The sequence below is a fragment of the Oncorhynchus clarkii genome, chromosome 2 (genome assembly GCF_045791955.1).
Source record: "Oncorhynchus clarkii lewisi isolate Uvic-CL-2024 chromosome 2, UVic_Ocla_1.0, whole genome shotgun sequence".
Classification (NCBI taxonomy): domain Eukaryota; kingdom Metazoa; phylum Chordata; class Actinopteri; order Salmoniformes; family Salmonidae; genus Oncorhynchus; species Oncorhynchus clarkii.
Window position 1 is genome coordinate 15,837,255 of NC_092148.1, and position 22,297 is coordinate 15,859,551.

The window sequence follows — 22,297 nt, forward strand, 5'->3', positions numbered from 1 at the left end:
TAATGGTCTTTAACGTCATCAAAAGCCAAAAATACAAAAGTAGTTTATTTATGATTCTAAATACATTTCATCACGGTCTGTTGAAAACCTCAACTCCATTTCTGCCAATGTTTGTTACATGTATCAAAAGCAGTAACTGCACTCAGTGTACTCTGAACATTTCATGACTATAGGACCAACATAATGTATTCAAAATGCTTCTGAAGTTTGGTAAAAATATAGCTTTTTCCCTTTCCTAAAGAGTGTATCAATTGTAAGGAAATACACTTGTGCTACAATATGTAGGCCTGGCTCCTTGGTATAGAGTAACTCTCTGCCCCACAATTCACAGTATAGGAGAATCTCTGAATCCAGTAGATACATACATGACAAGTGCTGGTCCAAGCACGACCCAGTGTGTCGGAGGCGGCTGGAGGTCTAGCCAACGGTGACGTTGAAGCCACACTGGAACGTGTTCTTCTTTTGGTTAAGGAAGGCTCCCAGGGCCAAGGAGAGAGGCAGGGGCAGCAGCTTCTTCTCCAGGACCGCCCCAACCACCCAGTTACTGTCTACCGAACCTGGAGACAGGGATAGAGGGGAGGGACTGATCAGGAAATAATTCAGACCTGGGACAGCAGGTGGATAAACTCTGGCCAATCTATGACATTAAATGGATCAATTAATCCTAGAGGTCTGACTGAATAGCTGTGCTGTCGAGGGACAGACAGTGGCTTACCTTTAAAGAGCAGGTTGGCTTTAGGGAGGTCCAGCTGATACCCAAACGATACTGCGGTCTCCTGCGTCCGCATGCTGCCCTCAAACTCCACCCCCAGCTGCAGCTGCGTTGGTAGAACGACAACAAGATGGTCTCACAAACAGACCTAGCACTGTGGTGCTACATAGCCTCAAGTATTTCAGTGGGCTAACACCTCCATGGTCAAACTTTCCACTAAGCACATCTCATAGGAGAGGGATGGTACTGTGCATATAGTCATGGTCGAGAGATGGTACGCTACCAGTGGATTCCCAACTATTTTGCACAGTGATCCACACTAAAACTTGAGGAGTTTTGTGGTCTAGACTGGGGGCAAGGTAGAGGTGATAGCTTAGTTTGGGTACCTGGTCATTGGCTCTGTGGTAGTATGTTGCATGAGCCCCGGCACCCCCTAGAGTCAATGTGGCAACATAATTATTGCCTGGAGGAAAAACCAGAAGAATATTAATCTCAGTGACCTGACCAGTAAAAAACTCCTGGCTCTAACAGAAGGTGATGTGGGTCAGAGAGGGTCTCACCTGTGTATCTGCCCATTAGGGAGGTGACTGCTCCCTCCTCTCCAGGCCTCCGGTGGTAAACCAGCTCTCCTCCCAACGCCAGGGCTGGACTGATGGACTGGAGGTAGTGAGCCACGATAATACCTGAGGACAGCAACATCATCATAGATGTTACAGTAGAGCACAAGAATAAAGGACTCATGTCTGAATAATAACCAGCCTGTTCACTCTGTAAACAGAGGCCATCATAACATGTGATCAAAAGGCTGGGTAACAAGAACATTATTGCTGTACGTGATGAAGCTTCCACACAAATGTGCTTGTAGGAGAGATGGGTCGTTTTGCAGCATCATGGACCACCAGTGAAGTCTTTGATGATGAGAAAACAATCCTACCAGAGCCGAGGAGGACGTCTGGGTTGCCAAGGGTAACAGCAGAAGTGAAGTCGTCACCGCGGTACTCCAGGTCACACTGCCAGTTCACAAACTTGTGCTGCTGAGTCTGTTGAAATAACAAACACATTATTGGAAATACACAGATTAATAAAACAGTAAGTTGAATATATACTACCGTTCAAAAGTTTGGGGTCACTTAGAAATGTTCTTGTTTTTGAAAATAAATAATTGTCCATGAAAATAACATAAAATGGATCAGAAATACAGTGTAGACATTGTTAATGTTGTAAATGACTAGTGTAGCTGGAAATAGCTGATATTTAATGGAATATCTACGTAGGTGTATAGAGACCAATTATCAGCAACCATCACTCCTGTGTTCCAAAGGCACGTTGTGTTAGCTAATCCATGTTTATCATTTTAAAACCCTTTCCAATTATGTTAGCACAGCTGAAAACTTGTCCTGATTAAAGAAGCAATAAAACTGGTATTTTTTAGACTAGTTGAATATCTGGAGCATCAGCATGTGTGGCTTCGATTACATGCTCAAAAAGAATAATTTTCTTCTGAAACGCGTCAGTCTATTCCTGTTCTGAGAAATTAAGGCTATTCCATGTGAGAAATTGACAAGAAACTGAATATCTCGTACAATGCTGTGTACTACTCCCTTCAAAGAACAGTGCAAACGGTCTCTAACCAGAATAGAAGGAGGAGTGGGAGGCCCAGGTGCACAACTGAGCAAGAGGACAAGTACATTAGTGTCTAGTTTGAGAAACAGACGCCTCACAAGTCCTCAACTGGCAGCTTCGTTAAATTGTACCCGCAAAACAGACACGAGTGTACTTGTCCTCTTGCTCAGTTGTGCACTAGGGCCTCCCACTCTTTCTATTCTGGTTAGAGACAGTTTGTGCTGTTCTGTGAAGAGAGTAGTACACAACGTTGTACGAGATCTTCAGTTTCTTGGCAATTTCTCACATGGAATAGCCTTCACTTCTCAGAACAAGAATACATGGACGAGTTTCAGAAGAAAGTGCTTTATTTCTAGCCATTTTAAGCCTGTAATCGAAGCCACAAATGCTGATGCTCCAGATATTCAACTAGTCTAAAAAATACCAGTTTTATTGCTTCTTTAATCAGGACAAGTTTTCAGCTGTGCTAACATAACTGCGAAAGGGTTTTCTAATGATCAATTAGCCTTTTAAAATGATAAACTTGGATTAGCTAACAACGTGTCGGTTGCTGATAATGGGCCTCTGTACGCCTATGTAGATATTCCATCATTTTTTAAATATCAGCCGCTTCCAGCTACAATAGTCATTTACAACATTAACAATGTCTACAATGTATTTCTGATCAATTTCATGTTATTTTAAGGGACAAAACATTTGCATTTCTAAGTGACCCCAAACTTTTTAATAGTAGTGTACATAAACTTCCTGATCCTGGTGTGGCCTTCACAGTGACGTACCTGGATGGCTATTTTGGAGCGCACGGCGCTGGTGAGCTGGTGGATAACCTGGGCGTTCAGACTACCGGTGTTGTCCATGTCTCCCACCATGACTGGGAAGGACTGGGGGGGTTCAACACATGAAACAACAATATTATTAGAGTATAATAATATAAGGGTAAAGTGGCTGAGAGACGATTTCCAGACCAGACAAGTGACAGTTAGTTTACCTCAGCAGGTCCTGTCTGTTGAGTGCCCACATAGGTGGTACCAAACCGGTAGCCAGATTCAGCCAAGGTGCTGAGAGTAACTGTATGACTGACCTGTAGAACATATACAGCAGACATCCAATAAAGTGTCAAACAATATAGTATTCTGATCCATATGAAATAGGACAATCACCTCCTTGAACTTTACAGCCTTGAGGGTTAGATAGTTCCTTTTCATTTTATAATAGCTGCAACAGAATGCATAATAACGCCGGCTTTAATTTACTGGCTGCATCTAGAATATATATTCCTCTAGCTCCACAACTGACCTGGAAGTGATTACTCAGGCCCTTGTTGACCACCAGTCGCACTCCTTCCATCTGGATGGGGAACACCTCTGAAATGGCGTTAGAACCACAGAGATAGTTAGAGGACCCAACTTTGTATCGGTCCCATTATGGCGTCTGTGAGAGCAAAGTCGCCGCCATTGAGGCCAACTCCATTTGGAAGTAGTGAATTTTCATATTCTACTAACTCTGAGTTGGTAAACAAACTGAAAGGGTGCAATCTGCCACTTGGAGTGAGTTATTTGAACAGGTATAAAAGAAAGGTTGCCGATTTACTGCCAACTGCAGTTAAGGAATGTTTGCTCACACGTATAATTAATTGGCTAATCCCTCCTGATGACCTGGAAGGAATTATGTGATCCTTCTTTTACAAATAGCAAGTCCCACCCAGTTGATTTCAAAATGGTTTCAGTCCTCAATGGTGCTGCCCTTGCTAAAACTGGATTTTGGGCACTAGAGTAGTCCAAGTCTATGGTCAGAACAGAAACTGTTCAATGCAAACAAAGTTTTATTTGAACACAATCTAAAATATGGGACCAACATTTTTTTGATTCTGAGGAAAAACATACCTCTCAAACGATAGAGCATAAAATCTGCCATGTCATTGCCCAGCCTATTCAAACAGGAAGGATGCACCTGTACAACTCTGATGACATACCGCATGACAAAGATCCTTACCTTTGCACTTGCGATGACACTCCTCATAAGTACCAGGGTTGGGGAGGGGGCTCCCCATCTCACCTGCTGGCTGTCCGGGGACAGAGGGGGGAGGGACGGAGGGCATGGAGAACCCTGGGGGGACTGACACCAACCCAGGGGCCCCCTGGACAACACCACTGCCTGGGGCAGGGGGGGGAGCGGGGGAGCTGGCAGCCAACACACTGCCCATGCTGAAGCAGAATGAGAGAGAGACAACAAGAGAGATGGGATGAGATACTTGATGTTCTGTAAACAGTTACTAGCTAGTGGCTAGTTAACCAACTCTATGCATTAACTGGGACAAAGACTAGCACAGCTAGGTCAAGGCCAAAGGGTATTTAAGCCATAAACGTAACGTTAGCTGGATAGCATATGCCCACCCATACCAACCACAGTGGCCTTTCTTTTTGGCCTCAAGTAACCATCTGTCTTATGCAACCATACCAAACGTAAGATACTGTACCATACTTAATGGAGTGTCTCGGATTTACGTACAGAAAAATTCGGAATGCTCTGAGATCTGGTCGACTTGACTGACAGTCACTGACTGAGCTAACATTAGCTTGCTAGTGTTCCTAGTGATAACAATTGCAGCACTGCACATGCCTCAGACAAAACTGTAACACCATCAACTTTCTGTAATAAAGACATGTTTTACAGTTGTCCGTTTCATGCTTCAAATGTGTTAGCGAGCTACTCACGTTGACTGTTCGTGCGTGTTCAGCGGTAATTCAAGCTACGCACCGGCAAAGTTCCACAAGCTTCCGGTGCACATGTAGGCCCGCCCACCGCACCCAAAAACCCCATGGATTGGGTAGTGTACCTACAAAATCAACTACCATTGGCCAGCATATCCAACCACTAGGAATCCCCTAAATATTGCGTGATGTGCTGGGTTGATCACCTAGTCAGAACTCTGAAATGACTGAGCTGCTATCTAGTTGAACACTAAATCTTTGAACCACAGAGGTATGGGTTGAATGCAACACGTGTATAACTACAGCCATTTAGCAAGTCCAACATTTACGAGTTTCCTACTTCTGACTAGCACCTGAATACGACATTAATAGGCGTATTTTGCGCCTTCCAATCGGTTGCGTCATTCAATCCCGAGGCAAGACATTCCAAGGGTAATCTACATGTAGAATGTACAGGATCAGGCAAAAGTTTGGACAAACCTACTCATTCCAGGGTTTTCCTTTATTTTTATTTTCTACATTGTAGAATAGTGAACATCAAAAATATGAAATAACAAATATGGAATCATGTAGTAAGTGTTAAACAAATCAAAATATATTTTAATTTGAGATTCTTCAAAGTAGCCACCATTTGCCTTGACAGCTTTAATACAGACTTGGCATTCTCTCAAAGAGCTTCTTGAGGTAGACACCTGGAATGCATTTCAATTAACAGGCGTGCCTTTGAAAGTTTATTGGAATTTCTTTCCTTCTTAATGCATTTGAACCAATCAGTTGTGTTGTGACAAGGTAGAGTTGGTATACAGAATAGCCCTATTTGGTAAAAGACCAAGTCCATATAATGGCAGAGCAGTTCAAATAAGCAAAGAAACGATAGTCCATTGTTTCTTCAAGTGCAGTCGCAAAACCCATCAAGCACTATGATGAAACTGTCTCTGAGGATCGCCACAGGAAAGGAAGACCCAGAGTTACATCTGCTGCAGAGGATAAATTCATTAGTTACCAGCCTCAAATTAACTGCACCTCAGATTGCAGCCCAAATCAATTTAACAGAAATTAACTGCTTAGAAGGGACTGTGCAAATCAGGCCTTCATGGACAAATTGTTGCAAAGAAACCACTTAAGAACACCAATAATAATAATAATAGAGACTTGCTTGTACCAAGAAATACGAGCAATGGACATTAGACCAGTGGAAATCTGTCCTTTGGTCTGATGAGTCCAAATTTGAGATTTTTGGTTCCAACCAGTGTCTTTGTAAGAACGGTTGATATCCGCATGTGTGGTTCTCACAGTGAAGCATGGTGGTGGTGTGATAGTGCTTTGCGGATGACAATGATTTAAAATTCAAGGCACAGTTAACCAGCATGGCTACCACAGCATTCTGCAGCTATATGCCATCACATCTGATTTGCGCTTAGTGGGACTACCATTTGTTTTTCAACAGGAAAATGACCAAACACACCTCCAGGCTGTGTAAAGGCTATTTGACCAAGAAGAAAAGTGATGAGTGCTGCATCAGATGACCTAGCCTCCACAATCACCTGACCTCAACCCAATTTAAATTATTTGGGATGGGATTGACCGCAGAGTGAAGGAAAAGCAGCCAACAAGTGATCAGCATGTGGGAACTCCTTCAAGACTACCTCATTAAGCTGGTTGAGAGAATGCCAAGAGTGTACAAAGCAGTCAAGGCAAAGGGTGGCTACTTTGAAGAATCTAAAATATATATTTAGCTTTGTTTAACACTTTTCTGGTTACTACATGATTCTGTGTTACTTCATAGTTGTCTTCACTATTATTCTACAATGTAGAAAAGGTGAGTAGGTGTCCAACCTTGACAGGTACTGTATATTATGCTATCTTAAAATGTTTTCCCAATTTATCATTAACACCAAATCTGACCTAGCAAATTTAATGCATACATATAGCTAGTTTCACGACAGGCCTACGCCAAATAGGTTATGCATACTTCCCACAATGTTAGCTGACCACTGATACAATGTGACTTGTCAAAAATACATGCACAACATTCAGTGTGATGAACCAATACACATGAAAACTTAAGACAGGGATGGAGAATCAGGCCTTTATTTGATTCCTTCAGGTGCTGGCATTGACAATTGGCTGTAGAATAAACTTTGCTTAGCCATCCTCCTACCACTTTACAGCTCAGCAGGTGACCTCTGCCAACACAAGACAACAGGAGCATTACTCAAACCAAATGAGTTGGATAGAAATAAATTCAAATCAACAAGTCTACCATAGTCTTCTTATAGTTGGCCCTGGAGTACCCCTGGCAAATACTGCTTCACTTACCCAATTTATAGCCTCCTCCCAAAGCTATTGCTCATTGCTGTGGGCGGCTGGTGTGCTGAGATTAACCAATTAATAACGTTTAACACAGACACTTGACAACGCTCAAGTCATAAGTCCCATTTCAGTGCTCAAGTGCCTCAATTGAGGATAATTGACAATGGAATAAGTTAAATAAACTCCAGCATTTACAGGGATACTCCAGAGCCAGATGTGGGGAAACAGTGCTCAGTATTGTAGGCTATTTAAATAAGGGCTTACAGTACATGCATTACAATGGTCCCTGTTCTGTTCTGCTGGTGCTACACTCAATGCAGAGGCCAGCCCTCTGCTACATCTCTAATGTTGAAGATTGTAGGATCTGTTAGGGTTGTCGCTATAAGACAAGATTGTATTTGGCAATATTATCCTTTTAAAAGTAGAACACTGTACTTTGGCCAATGAGAGTACTGCCACAATCTTTCCTCAACACAACCATTGCTCTGTCAGACTACCTAATATAGCTGTACGAAAGAGGAAAAAAATACATTGCATAACAATTGAGAAAATGACTGAAATGCTGCGATTCCTCAACGACAATTGCCAGTATTGTAACAAATCACTTCTTGTGTTAAAGATTAGGGTCCCCCCACCCTGTGTGACCATTCCTGCTTCCTGGCAAGCTACGGATAGATCTAGAGTCAGGTTTTCATCCCTAAATCCTAATATTAACCAATAGGAGAGGGGTTTGCAAAATTTACCTTAGATCATTTTCAACTACTCCACATTAAAAACACAGAGGGGAGTTCTGGGAAGCTGAGAAAACAAGCACTGACTTGGTGAGAGCTAAAGAACATTACCAGAGAAGCTCTTTTTGGAACCGTACTTTCAAGCTACTTTCTGGAGCTCTGGTTCACACAGACAGATCCTTTCAGATGTACAGTATAAACACTGAGCGGAGGTTAGATTAAGGCACGCGAGTGAGTTAAGAGGAAGAATGTGAGAGGAACAGAAGAGTCAGAGAGCGATAGAATAAGATGACTGGCTTCAGCATGTGTAATCATTTTTTTGTGTGTGTGTGTGGTGGTGGGGGGGTCGGTGGATCTAAATAAAATGTTTACCCTGTTGATACAGGCTCTTATCCATGTCAGGTTCTACTGCCATCATCTCCTTGTCTAAGGGATCTGTTGCCCACAGATTTACGGGTCTATCTGGTGCTATAGCCTACTAAGGAGGCTGTAAAATACGAAACAAATAAACAATAAGTCAACTAATCAACACTCATCATTGGACTCATCCATGTGCGTCTGACAAAAACTATTCATGGAGGTGCCTTTCATGTACGACTGTAAAGTCACATTAGCATGAACACTTAAAAACAAAGAAACTTTTAAAATGTAGTTCTATTTGTATTTCCACCATATAGCACCGTGATAGCTTTCCCCAAACAGCCGTTAAAGCAGAGGGGGTCCTTTTGGTTTTGAGTAAATCCATACTCCCCTATCAACATGTTCAGCTTTGGTTTGGTTTCCTTGACAGTCATCTGCTCAGAAATAAGTCTATAGGAAGTGAACCTGACAAGAGAGGGCCTTTTCAACAGGAAATGATGAAATGTGACTGTATAAGAAGCCACCAGTGATACACTGACCATACAGAAAAACGGCAGACTTAGAAAATTATTGACAAGTTGGGTACATATCATGTTGGTTAAAAAACAGATGTAATCTGTGCCAAAACAAACTGACCACTGCTGTAAACATTATCCCAAAAAATAAAAATAAAAAAAACTGGAAGATGCATCCTGTAGAATTGTTTATATTAGGTCAAACTAATCTGAATGTCTGTGCGCAGCAGGGGATGGTGTGATGAATGCCAGACGCCTCTTGTTCTCCTGGAAAAGAGACATGGCTCCAGTTAGGAACTAATGTAATCAAATTGCAAAAGCAGAAGTAAAGCCAATTCAACAATCCTATCCACCGAGAATCTTTTATCAAGAGCTAGGCTGAACATGAGTAAACCATTTTTCAGTTCAGGCCCCAATGCCGAGATTTTGTTTTATGACCACTGACCAGCAAGGAGTCAAAGGACTCAGATGAAATAAACCAAAGGTGAAATAACTACCCAGTCCTTTCTATGAGTAGTGGGAGACTTATCTCTGCAAAAGTGGACAAACCTTACCGTTTATGCTGCGCTTAACTCGCCGTCCTTGCCTCTGATCTCGTCTTCTGCGTCTGGGTCGGCAGAGTGGAACTCCGCCACGTACAGGCCCTTGTCGATGCTGCCGGGGATGGGCTTAATGTCGGTCACCAGCTGGTCCTCGATGGACTTCAGGTTGAAGCGGTCCTCAGAGGTGATCAGGTTGATGGCCAGACCCAGGTGACCAAACCTCCCTGGAAAAGGTGTTAAAATAAGCAACAGGCTTATATTTGATGCTTTATTTACCCAGGAGATGAGCAGATGGTAGCTGGAGGACATGTGGCCCGAGGTCTGATTTGACAGCGTGATGAAAATACAGTGTATGGTCTCACCTGATCTGCCGATGCGATGCAAGTACGTCTCAGCATTCTTGGGGAAGTCAAAGTTGATCACTACGTTCACTGCTTGGATGTCAATTCCCCTGGTGAACAGATCTAAGCAGAGATGCAAGAGAATAATTTAGTCTATCGGTTATCTTTTTTACATTTTATCGACCAAGCAATCATTCAACTCAAGGATAAAATATGTTACCTGTGCAGACCAAGTTCCTGCAGAGTCCGTTTCTGAAGTCATGGAACACACGGTTTCTGTACTCCTGTTTCAAAGGCAAAACCAGTGCAAGGGTTTGCAAAACATGGCTACACACGGTCTAATGAGAAGGTATTCCATGCGGTCTACATCTAAAGTGCAAGTGGCTGGGCCGGCTGAGCTGACCTGCATCATCTTGGCATGGATGTAGAAGCAGGAGTAGCCCAGCTGGGTTATCTTCTTGGCCAGCAGCTCAACCCGCTGGGTGGAGTTACAGAAGATGATGGACTGGTTGATCTGGAGCTGTTGGAGAACAAAAGACGCATTGATGAGACAATGTACTCATTATGAATGGATGACCGAAACATGGCTTCCTGCTCTACCATTAGCCAACATCTCTACGACTGAAACAAGTTGAGCTTTTCTGACTGCGTATGTAAAGGACCAGTTATAGAACACAAGTTTCCAACCCACCTCAAGAGTTAGGCTATCTAGCAAAACATGAGGCGAAATCTCTGGGAGCTAAGGCTCCTTCAAGGTTACTCATCAAGCAGGTACAGTGCATTCGTAAAGTATTCAGACCCCCTTTAATTTTTCCATATTTTGTTACATTACAGCCTTATTCTAAAATGTATTAGCCCCCCTACCCCTCAATCTACACCAATACCCCATGATGCCAAAGCAAAAACAGGTTTTTTAGAAAACAACTTTTTTTTTGAATCACAACTATTCAGACCCTTTACTCAGTACTTTAAGCACCTTTGGCACCAATTACAGCCACGAGTAGGACACTACAAGCTTGGCACAAATGTATTTGAGTAAGTTTCTCCCATTCTTTTCTGCAGATCCACTCAAAAGTTCTGTCAGGTTGGATGAAGACTGCCGCTAGACAGCTATTTTTTGGTCTCTCCAGAGATGTTTGATCGGGTCAAGTCCGAGCTCTGGCTGGGCAACTCAAGGACATTGAGACTTGTCCCAAAGCCACTCCCGCGTTGCCTGGCTGTGTTCTCAGGGTCATTGTCCTCTTGGAATGTTAACTTGCTCCAGAGCACTCAGGACCGCAGACTGCGGTGAAAGTTTTCAATTAGGATCTGTTCATCTTTCCCTTGATCCTGATTAGTCTCCCAGTCCCTGCTGCTGAAAAACATCCCCACAGCATGGTACTGCCACCACCATGCTTAACTGTAAGAATGGTGGCAGGTTTACTCCAGATGTGACACTTGGCATTCAGGACAAATAGTTGGACACTGGTCGGATTAAGTTTTAAAAAATGGTGTACAAGTTGTATGTTTGAGGAATTTTAATTATGAGATGTTTGAATTTGGCGCCCTGCACTTTCACTGGCTGTTGTCAAATCAATCCCGTTAACAGGATTTCAGCCGTAAGAAGTTAACAGTGATGGCCTTGAGATAGAGACTGAAAAACAGCTTCTCGGTCCAAGCTTTGATGCACCTGCACTGACCTCGCTTTCTGGATGATAGCAGGGTGAACAGGCAGTGGCTCAGGTGGTGGTTGTCCTTGATGATCTTTTGGCCTTCCTGTGACATCTGGTGGTGTAGGTGTCCTGGAGGGCAGGTAGTTTGCTCCCTCTGCTGTTTCCTGAAGTCCAAGATCATCTCCTTTTTTTTTAGTTGACATTGAGGTTATTTTCCTGACACCACACTCCGAGGGCCTTCACCCCCTCCCTGTAGGCCATCTTGTCATTGTAGGTAATCAAGCCTACCACTGTAATGTAATTTGCAAACTTGATGATTGAGTTGGAGCCGTGCATGGCCACGCAGTCATGGGTGAACAGGGAGTACAGGAGAGGGCTCAGAACACTCTTGTGGCACCCCAGTGTTGCGGATCAGTGGGGTGGAGATGTTTCCCATCCTCACCACCTGGGGGCAGCCCGTCAGAAAGTCCAGGACCCAGTTGCACAAGACGGGGCCGAGACACAGGGTCTCGAGCTTACTGACGAGTACTATGGTGTTAAATGCTGAGCTGTAATCGGTGAACAACATTCTTACATAGTTATTCCTCTTGTCCAGACAGGTTAGGGCCGTGTGATTGCATCATCTGTGGACCTTTTGGGCCAGTAAGCAAATTGGAGTGGGTCTAGGGTGTCAGGTGATATGATCCTTGACTAGTCTCTCAAAGCACTTCATGATGACATAAGTGAGTGCTATGGGGCGATGTTCATTTAACTTTCTTGGGAACAGGAACAATGGTAGCCCTCTTGAAGCATGTGGGAACAGCAGACTGGGATAGGGATTGATTGAATATGTCCATAAACACACCAGCCAGCTGGTATGCACATGCTCTGAGGACGCAAAGGAATAGAAGACTCTAGGAGGAGTCTTCCATTTAAGAATGATGGAGGCCACTGTTCTTGGGGACCTTCAATGCTGTAGACATTTTTTGGTACCATTCCCCAGATCTGTGTCTTGACACAATCCTGGCTCGGAACTCTGATAATTCCTTCGACTTCATGGCTTGGTTTTTGATCTGTCATGCACTGTCAACTGTGTGTGCCTTTCCAATTCATGTTCAATCAATTGAATTGAACAGGTGGCCTCCAAGTTGTAGAATCATCAAGGATGATCAATGGAAACATGATGCACCTGAGCTCAATTTCAAGTCTCTGAACATTTATGTAAATAAGGTATTTATTTTAATACACTTGCTAAAGTGTATAAAAACCTATTTTCACTTTTCCATTATGGGTATTGTGTGTAGATTGATGAGGGGGAAAAAATAATTCTAAACATTTTAGAATAAGGCTGTAATGTAACAAAATGGGGAGAAAGTCAAGGGGTCCGAATACTTATCGAATGCACTGTACATAGCTCAACAAACTACGTACACAGCTTTAGATAGACTCACCCTGGAGAAGAGGGTGTTGAGGCAGTGGACTTTCTGCCTCTCAGTGACGTAGGCATAGTACTGGGTGATGCCCTTCAGTGTCAGCTCATCCATCAGGTTGATCTCATAGGGCTTTGAAAGGTGCTTCGCCTGGAGAGGGGGACAGGGGGAAAACAGATCACAATTGAGTGTAAAGACAATTCAGTTGTCAACTTTTAATTCCGACTCCTTTCTCTCATTGAACCTCCATGCACATCTCCACCTCGGTCTATCCAACCACCCCCTTGGTCGCCCCCCGTTCGCTCACTCTCTAGCCCCCCAGTCATCAAGGCAAGTCCTCTCACCATGAACTTCTGCACACTGATGGGGAAGGTGGCAGAGTAGAGTAGGATCTGACGCCCCTTAGCCAGAAAGCTGATGATGTCTTCGATGAGAACCACAAAGTCCTGAGACAGCAGCTTGTCTGCCTGGAGAGGGAGAGTCAGGACACAAGGACATTTGTTAACCTCACCTGGCCAAAAGCCAGTGAAAATGCAGAGCACCAAATTCAAATAAATTACTATAAAAATCTAACTTTCATGAAATCACACATGTAAGATACCAAATTAAAGCTACACGTGTTGTGTATCCAGCCAACATGTCAGATTTCAAACAGGCTTTTCGGTAAAAGCAAACAATGCTATTATCTGAGGGGAGCACCTCCATAAACAAAGAGAGAAAACATATTTCAACCCTGCAGGCGCGACACAAAACGCAGAACTATGTAAATCACGCCTTTGACAAGCTTCTTTTGTTGGCACTCCAATATGTCCCATAAACAGCACAAACTGTCCTTTTGTTTGATTAATTCTGTCCATATATATCCAAAATGTCAATTTATTTGGCGCTTTTGATCCAGAAAAACACTGGTTCCAACTTGCTCAACGTGACTACACAATCTCAAAAGTTACCTGTAAACTTTGCCAAAACATTTCAAACTACTTTTGTAATACAACTTTAGGTATTTTTTAAAAGTAAATAATCAATAAAATTGAAGACGGGATGATCTGTGGTCAATACAGGAAGAAAACAAACTGAGGCTACCTTTCTGGTCACGCGCCTCTATCTAACAGTACACTTGAAGTGACCCTCGTTTTGAACAGGGCTACTTCATTACACAAAGGAAAAACCTCAACCAATTTCTAAAGACTGGTGACATCCAGTGGAAGCGGTAGGAACTGCAAGAACATCCCTTAGAAATCTGGATTCCCAATGAAAACCCATTGAAGAGAGTGACCTCAACAACAAAACAAAACAAAAATCGGAATGTTTTTTCCTCTGGGTATCGCCTGCTACATAAGTTCTGTTATACTCACAGACATGATTCAAGGGTTTTAGAAACTTCAGTGTTTTCTATCCAAATTTCCTAATAATCTTTTTATTTATTTTTATTTGACCCTTTTTCTCCCCAATTTCGTGGTATCCAATTGTTGTAGTAGCTACTATCTTGTCTCATTGCTACAACTCCCGTACGGGCTCGGGAGAGACGAAGGCTGAATGTCATGCGTCCTCCGATACACAACCCAACCAGCCGTACTGCTTCTTAACACATCGCGCATCCAACCCGGAAGCCAGCCGCACCAATGTGTCGGAGGCTACACCGTGCACCTGGTAACCTTGGCTAGCGCGCACTGCGCCCGGCCCGCCACAGGAGTCGCTGGTGCGCGATGAGACAAGGAGATCCCTACCGACCAATCCCTCCCTAACCCGGACGACGCTAGGCCAATTGTGCGTCGCCCCACGGACCTCCTGGTCGCGGCCGGTTACGACAGAGCCTGGGCGCGAACCCATTCCTGATCTGGTATATTTGGCGCTGCAGTACAGTGCCCTTAACCACTGCGCCACCCGGGAGGCTAATATGCATATCTTATGGGGATGAGTAGCAGGCAGTTGAATTTCATCCAGACGTGAAAATACTGCCCCCAGTCACCAAGAAGTTAATGACCCAATTGAGTGAATCCTCAGCACATGAACTATTTCAAACAGAGCAGGTGGCAAAGTGGGGCTATGTTCACTTGGCTTATTAAAACAATATTATTCCATTAGCAAAACTAAATGAGCAACTACGGATTCTTCCACAAAAAAAAAATACTTTCCAGATTTCGTAACATATGCCGCTTCAATAAAAACAACCAGTAAAGCTCACCTCATCCATCACCATCATCTGGACTTTATCCACTTTGGCCACGCCCTTCTTTATCAGGTCCAGGATCCTGCCTGGTGTGGCTATCACCACATGCACTGAGAGACAGGGGACGAGGAAGAGAAAATCGTGAACTGGGGACGAGGAAGAGAAAATCGTGAACTGGGGATGTTCATCTTTCCCCTTTAAGACGGGTTGTTACACATCTTGACAAATTGTCACCGATACAGGTACAATACGTTTTAGTTTGAAACGATTCAGTGCAATTAGAGGAACGTATCGATGCGATCCACTAACATCCGTTGCATAAACACATTAATTTTCAATTTCTACATTTAAATCTGCTGCAGATGGAGCTCATGAGCTTTTTAAGTTTAACTAGGCAAGTCAGTTAAGAACAAATTCTTATTTACAATGACGGCCTACCGGGGAACAGTGGGTTAACTGCATTGTTCAGGGGCAAAACAGATTTTCACCTTGTCAGGCTACCTGCCACCCCTGGGTATCTTGGAGCTGGATCTGTGTAAATTATGCATGTAGGCATCTGATCTGAGCCATAAGGAAAATCACCATCACCCACTAATGAATGTGATTTTTGCTGATTAAGTGTTAGAGCTAGTAATGTATAAATACTTAACAAAAATCTGTGACATAGCACAACTTTGGATTTCACCCGTCTCACAAATCGGACCGCTTAGACCCCTGAAACGTAACTCTAGACCTCAAAGCCAGATCCACAGCATTTTTCTGTTGTTCATTCTAAATCAGGGACTGATTTAGACCTGCGCCACTAGGCGTGTGCAATTAATGATCAGGTAGAACAGAAAACCAGCAGGCTCCGGACCTCGTAGGGTAAGAGTTGGTTTTGAACGTTTGGAAGTTGACGGACTCAGTGAGCTCGTTTTCTTCTCTAACTTCGACCATGTAGTACAGATAGAAAAAGTGATTGCCGTCTTCGTTATGAAATTATAAACTTTTACCTTATATAGCTAAAAATGACAAATACAGATTGTTTTAAGCAAAACTACTGCTGATAGTGATCAAAATAAAATTGAATGTATGCCCTGATCAGTATGTAGCCTACCCACCTTTTCAAAAGTGCATTTGATTATGTATTTTTTTAACTAGAAAAATGTCATTGGTTGTCACGCAACTAAAAAAGGCTAATATTGCGCAAGCCATTTTACCAACATTCAAATGCTGAATGTGAGTCGCAAATATACCAGATCAGGAATAGGAATACCCATCGTTGGTCAGCGTGCGAAGCTGCACACAGGACGCAGAGTGACCAGTCTACTGATATTGACTGGGGTTGGTGAGCAGGCAAAATGACTTTTAGATCAATGACTGTCTACATAATTACAAGCTTTGTTCAACACTAAGGAGAGGATGCAGTTGCCATAAAAGATTAGGTATTTTCAGAGAGTAGAAAGCAATTTGAGCAATAACAAAAAAAAGTTAATCGGCAATTCGTAACGTTTGAATCGATTTTCTGACGATGCATGGTACTTTTGGATCGGTTTGGGGTCCTGATGATCAATGCACTCATACCTTAAACATTTGAATCAGGGAGCCATTGTTACAGCGGACAAAATAACTCATACACTATATACAAAAGAATGTGGACCCCTCTTCAAATTAGTAGATTCGACCACACCCGTTGTTGACAGGTATATAAAAACAGCCATGCAATCTCCATAGATTGCACCGTCATAGGATGCCACCTTTCCAACAAGTCAGTTCCCCAAATTTCTGCCTCGCTAAAGCTGCCCAGGTCAACTGTATGTGCTGTTATTGTGAAGTGGAAACATTTAGGAGCAATAATGGCTCAGCAACAAAGTGGTAGTGCTGAGGTGCATAAAAATAGTCTGTCCTCGTTCGCAACACTCATTATGGAGTTCCAAAACTGCCTTGAAGCAACTTCAGCACAAGAGCTGTTTGTCGGGGAGCTTCATGAAATGGGTTTCCATGGCCGAGCAACCGCACACAAGCCCAAGATCGTTTGGCATTGCGCATGGTGTCGGCTGGAGTGGTGTAAAACTCGCCACCATTGGATTCTGGAGCACTAGAAACGCGTTCTCTGGAGTAATGAATCAAGCTTCACCGTCTGGCAGGCCAAAGGACAAATCTGGGTTTGGCAGATGCCAGTAGTATGCCAACTGCCCCAAGGGAGGACTAACTCCATATTAATGCCCATGATTTTGGAATGAGATGTTCGACGAGCAGGTGTCCACATACACTACATGACCAAAAGTATCTTAAACATTTAAACCGGGTACTGATCATTACAGCCCTAGTAAGTACAGTACATAAAGGCACAATGAGGATCTGCACAATGTGCTGTTGCGTAACACAGGCAAGTCTCTTGATCGACAGCCAAACTGGATTTAAAGTAACAAAGTTCAGTGTCAGTCACGCAAGCAAACAATATCCATAATGCATGTAGAGCTATAATCAGCTGCAATTCTTCACACATTGGATATGCCACTCTATAACCCTTTCGGCTGCCCTTCCCCTGTGACTGAGTGGTAGTTACCAGTCTCGTCCAGGCGCATGATGTCGTCCCTCAGGTTGGTGCCTCCCGTGGTGGCCATGACCTTGACCCCACCCATGTGCTTGCTCACCTGGATGCTGATCTGGCTCACCTGCAGGGCCAACTCTCGTGTAGGAACCATCACCATGGCTGCAGAGATGAGGGAGAAATGAAGGATTACACAGAGAAACAGGGTTTGGGGAATGAGGGACAAGAGAAAAACAATCTCCACAAATCAATTGGAATAAATAACCTATAACTGGAGACCATTAAAAAGCTCAATTTCACTGACAGGTGATGAGCTCAGGCACTGGCTTAACTGAATGTAATTTATCCAACACACTAAACTCAAGTGGCCTTGACATATTATGAATCTGTGGCATGCTATTCCCTTGTGGTCCAGCTCTATTAGAGCACACTGTGTGGGCGTTAGGTTTGTGACACTGGGTCTGTCCATATGTCAAGAGATTCCGTGTCCCACCAGGCGTACTGGACCGTTGTAATGGCCTCTGAATGTGTGCTTACTTGTGCATAAATCTAGTGAATTGTTCAGGCAACTACATAGGGGTGTTCACCAGTGATTACGCCACAATAGGCCAAATTAATCATAAAACATTAAGTGCAGATTTCACAGACGGACTTCGTACCAAAATTGATTTAAACAAGCAAATGAGATTACATGGATTGATGTTGAAATGGTATTGAGTAGCAGCTGGTGCAGTTCTCACCCTGTATGTGGTCCTTCTTCAGGTCTATCCTCTCCAGGAGAGGAATGAGGTAGGCTCCGCTTTTCCCGGTGCCGTTCTTAGCCCTGGCAAGGATGTCCCTTCCTGACAGAGCAATGGGGATGCTCTCCTCCTGGGGAGACAGACAGACACAGGGTGGTGAGAGACAGTTCCACAAACATGAGCAAACACATTCAACAAAATTCCAAAATAGTCATGGACAGAGCAGCAGAGGGAAGTCACCTGTACAGGAGATGGTTTCTCCCAGCCCATCTCAAAGATCCCCATCAGTAGCTCCCGCTTCAGGCAGTAGTCTTCGAACTCATTTCCCTTGGTCGATGTCACATCCTGGGGAAAGAGTAGACGTCAAGGTTGAAGCTGGGGCCATTATTGATTGATGGACTTGCTTTATTAAACTATGAATGTACTACTAGGACTTACTGATGTTCTAAATCTGCAGTCCTTCTGTGGAAGCTGCAGGCACTTCTTCCAGTCATCGCCAAAACGGATGCCCCCACTGCCCTGGGGAATGTTGCCTCCCTTCTGGTGGGCATCTGGTTGTGGGGTAGTTGCCAGGGATCCTGGTGTTAGTCCAACTGGCTTGAGTGGTCCTCTAAACTGCCCGTTGGGCTTGTTCAGTCCCATTATGGATGTTGGGTTCTCTGTTCTTGCTGTAGACATGGCTTAGAGAGGTTTTCCTTCACAGTCTGTCAATTCCTTAGTCACTCACAGTGTAAAGCTTTTTCCCCTATCCAATGTTTCCTTAGATCTCGTTTATCCACTCGCGGAACTATTGTCCTTGTGTTATTTAGTTCACAAAAAAAATAAAATCTTGTTTTCAGGATTTCTAATTTAAAGATTTTATGTATACTTATACGTACAGCCCTCTTGAAAAGAAGAGTCTGGCGTATGAAAATTGTATATTTACAAGACGACGCTCCCCAAAAAGGGAGAAATTAGCATTTATATGAATAAATAGATCATATATCCGCTAAAAAAACAAACCTTTGTGAAAGTGTTTCAGAATTCAAACATTAAAGTAAATTATCCTGAAGCAGTCTTATTCCTGGTGAAAATAGCTTTTTCTGAAGTCTCTTTTCGGTGTAACAACCTGTAAAGTTTTTAATATTGTTTCTATGTTCAAAGACCCTTTTGCCGTTTTCCTGGACTGGAGTGGTCGTAAGTTTCTTTGTTAGTCTCAAGTGCTTTTAGTCTTTTACATTCAAACAGACCTGTACTGTCTTCTGATTCACATGGACTATTCCTATGTTTCTCTGAGTCTCTCAACTTGGTGTTTTTTGGTGTGTTATGAAGCAAAAAAAACTGTGCGCTTGTCAACCACAAAAAATTGACTTACACAAAACACTGAGGGAAATAGTTCCAACCCTTTGTGCTGTTCACTTTGACAGTAACAATGTGTGTTCTGCTGTTGTGCTCTTCTTTTGCTGTGGTAGATGTGGAGCTGACACACTCAGTCACATTTGCATTCAACTCCTGGTTACCTGCACGAAAGCAACAATACATCATAAGGACAAAAGCATCACAAATGAAAACTTGTGCCTGTGCAACTATTGAATGTAGCTAATACTAAAAGGAAGTTGAGATTGGTTTCAATAATTTAAACATGCAAATTAATCTCAACTTCTAAACAAAACAACCACTAACTAGGACTACACTTGAAATTATGTTTATTTCCAGAACGTGAGCTAATCGAGTCTAACGTTAAACTTGAGCATTTTAGTTTTAACGTGTAACTAGCGAACTGGACATATTAGCAAGGTGTTTAGCTAGCTAGTTAGGTTACGTGGTAAAAATGGTCGATATAAGAGTAGTTAGCTAAGGTTAGTTACCAAGTGCAGCGATCTGGGGCTAAAGCAAAGCAGAAAAACTGTTTTAAAAAGATCCAAACATAAGTTACGAGTACACGTTAGCTACGCACAAGTTGGCAGTGCTAAAACACTACGATAGCTAGCTAGGACTGAGTTCAACAAAAATAGTTCAGTTAGCGCTGAGTTGGTGATCAGTGTACTCATGAAACAATTAACAAATTGATAGCCGTATGAGCAGCCAACAGAGACCCACAATTGGTTTACCAGCAAACGTTAGATAGCTAACTAATGATTGGTAACAGTAGGCAAACTTTACATGGAAAATTATCTAGATAGTGGCATTGAATGCCCGGTAAAGTAGATTAGCTAAGCTAACGTAGTGTGTTAGTCAACTAACGTTAACAAGCTAGCTGTGACAACGTGTTAATCGAAGTTTTTGGGCTGAGATATTTTGACTGACAACTAGGAGGCTAGCAGTACGTTCACGACACATGTTCGAGCTGAGGCTAACGATTTAGATAAACAGTCGACGGATTTTAGAAAGTAAAATATGAAATAACTAGCTAGCACGTTTGCTTAGCAAACATTGCTGGTTAGCTAGCTATGGTAACTAACGTTAAGCGTAGGCTGACTGGTCGACTCTCCTTCAAACATGCTAGCATAGGCAACCGAATAGCGCCCATGAACTATCAGCTACTTCAAACAAATACAACACGTTACCTTAATGTTCATCGAACGTCTTCTCTCGTTAACTTAATTAAAGCAAATTTTCCAAGTATTATGAAACTGTTTGTGTTTCGTGAAACCCACCGACTTGTCTCTCTATTGTCTCTTCTTAAAAAAACGACAATTCAACATGGCCGCGCGCTCGCCTTTAGCTGGTTGTCTCTTTCGCTTTCCTACTGGTTCGTCACTCGTTACCACAGCCACAAAGTCATAAGCCCCACCCATTTATACCATTTATCTTCTTAAAATGTGATTTTAACCTGATAGCTAGCTGTATGCCTAACCTTAAAGGCAAATTCATTTTCTATGCATTTTTACAATATAACCCATTTGACTTTGTGACTGTGGTAACTAATGGAACCCTTCGTCTGGCTGCGCAGGTACATGAACTACCCAATCAGCGTGTCCTGTTTCGAACTCAAATTGTTTAGAAATATCTAGGTTTTTGGGACGTACTTAACGTAAAAAGTTTGCTTGCTTCCCGGGCGAAAAAGTTCGGTAGAGTTCGTGCACCTACCTATGTCGAGATTTTGTTCATTTTGGACTTCGGTGAGAGTATTTTTCGGTTGTTCGGGCAAACGAAATTTTTTCTGGAGGCAAGCCGAAGTTCGGAGCCGATGTCTACGCCCCTTCGTCGGTGATTGGTCAACAGTAGGGATTATTAAATAAAGTCTTTGTTGTTATTCAACCAGAGACGACTCGTTTTTATGCACATTTTTTAATTGAGAAATACTGCACAAAAAAAACCATAGTTAGATGTGCGACTAAGATTTCTTCGGTAAAAACGTCAACATTAATGACATTTCTTGGGATATCTTCGATTAGTTCTGACTATTTTGAGGAAGTGTAACTGGCTACCGCGTCGCAAAATGGACAAACAGTACTATGCTAGCACACTCGGTTCGGCTATTCGCCAACAGAACTGAAGCATGCTGACGTATTTAACACCTTTCCTAACCCTTTGCTTAACCATTTTACATTTCAACTTCAATGGGGTAGGGACGTCCAAGGATTCTGCACAGTTCATACCATTCAACTCATGAAGTTAGGTAATACAAACACATATCACACTCTGCAAGTAAAACGTAATTTAAAAAAACAAACTTCACAAGTATAGGGTCATACAAGGTGAACGAGTCCAAGCATCTTCTGACAGGTGGCTGTTTTCTTCAGGCCTGCTGCAGCCTTTGTGTTCTCAGGAAACCAGTGGTATTCTCAGAACCTCAGATACCCAGGTGGGCCCCAGACAGGAGGAGTATGTATGAACGTAGGTGGTTTCCGCCTTCTGATAATGTCTGAAGGGCACAACACTCAAAACAGGTGTTAATACACACACAGAGGTCTCCTAGGACAGGAGACCTTACAGTTTATCATAACCCAATTTATTAACCCT

General features: G+C 43.0%; 2 protein-coding genes across 3 annotated transcripts; both read right to left on the reverse strand.

The window, feature by feature from the left end:
* Positions 1-32: 32 nt before the first annotated feature.
* LOC139379942 (mitochondrial import receptor subunit TOM40 homolog) lies at positions 33-5,138 on the reverse strand. The gene is made up of 10 exons (XM_071122509.1): positions 5,050-5,138; positions 4,328-4,539; positions 3,632-3,699; positions 3,324-3,416; positions 3,115-3,216; positions 1,647-1,752; positions 1,273-1,395; positions 1,099-1,175; positions 716-818; positions 33-557 (listed from the first exon to the last, which is right to left on the reverse strand). Exons 2-10 carry the CDS (start codon positions 4,536-4,538, stop codon positions 418-420), a joined length of 1,023 nt encoding a protein of 340 aa, XP_070978610.1. The 5' UTR covers position 4,539; positions 5,050-5,138; the 3' UTR covers positions 33-417.
* A 1,983-nt stretch (positions 5,139-7,121) lies between these two features.
* Positions 7,122-21,791, reverse strand: LOC139422736 (probable ATP-dependent RNA helicase ddx6). 2 transcript variants are annotated; one of them, XM_071174058.1, is made up of 13 exons: positions 21,422-21,791; positions 18,791-19,851; positions 18,593-18,697; positions 18,353-18,482; positions 17,628-17,774; positions 15,095-15,189; positions 13,254-13,376; positions 12,931-13,059; positions 10,252-10,368; positions 10,069-10,132; positions 9,870-9,971; positions 9,520-9,731; positions 7,122-9,232 (listed from the first exon to the last, which is right to left on the reverse strand). In XM_071174058.1, the coding sequence occupies exons 2-12, from the start codon at positions 19,028-19,030 to the stop codon at positions 9,523-9,525; spliced, it is 1,461 nt and encodes a 486-aa protein (XP_071030159.1). In that variant the 5' UTR covers positions 19,031-19,851; positions 21,422-21,791; the 3' UTR covers positions 7,122-9,232; positions 9,520-9,522. The 2 variants fall into 2 exon arrangements, with proteins under 2 accessions (XP_071030159.1, XP_071030151.1); XM_071174050.1 differs by lacking the exon at positions 21,422-21,791 and adding an exon at positions 20,899-21,079.
* Positions 21,792-22,297: the final 506 nt, after the last annotated feature.

Excerpts from the sequence above, each read along its gene's own strand:
- LOC139379942 (XM_071122509.1), bottom strand. The coding sequence starts at position 4,538 with ATGGGCAGTGTGTTGGCTGCCAGCTCCCCCGCTCCCCCCCCTGCCCCA. Across the intron at positions 3,700-4,327 it reads GTGTCATCGCAAGTGCAAAG|AGGTGTTCCCCATCCAGATG; the intron begins GTAAGGATCTTT and ends ACGCCATTTCAG. Across the intron at positions 1,176-1,272 it reads CCTAATGGGCAGATACACAG|GCAATAATTATGTTGCCACA; the intron begins GTGAGACCCTCT and ends TTTTTCCTCCAG.
- LOC139422736 (XM_071174058.1), bottom strand. The coding sequence starts at position 19,030 with ATGTCTACAGCAAGAACAGAGAACCCAACATCCATAATGGGACTGAAC. Across the intron at positions 17,775-18,352 it reads GAAGAAGGACCACATACAGG|CCATGGTGATGGTTCCTACA; the intron begins GTGAGAACTGCA and ends TCATCTCTGCAG. Across the intron at positions 15,190-17,627 it reads CATGCGCCTGGACGAGACTG|TGCATGTGGTGATAGCCACA; the intron begins GTAACTACCACT and ends CCTGTCTCTCAG.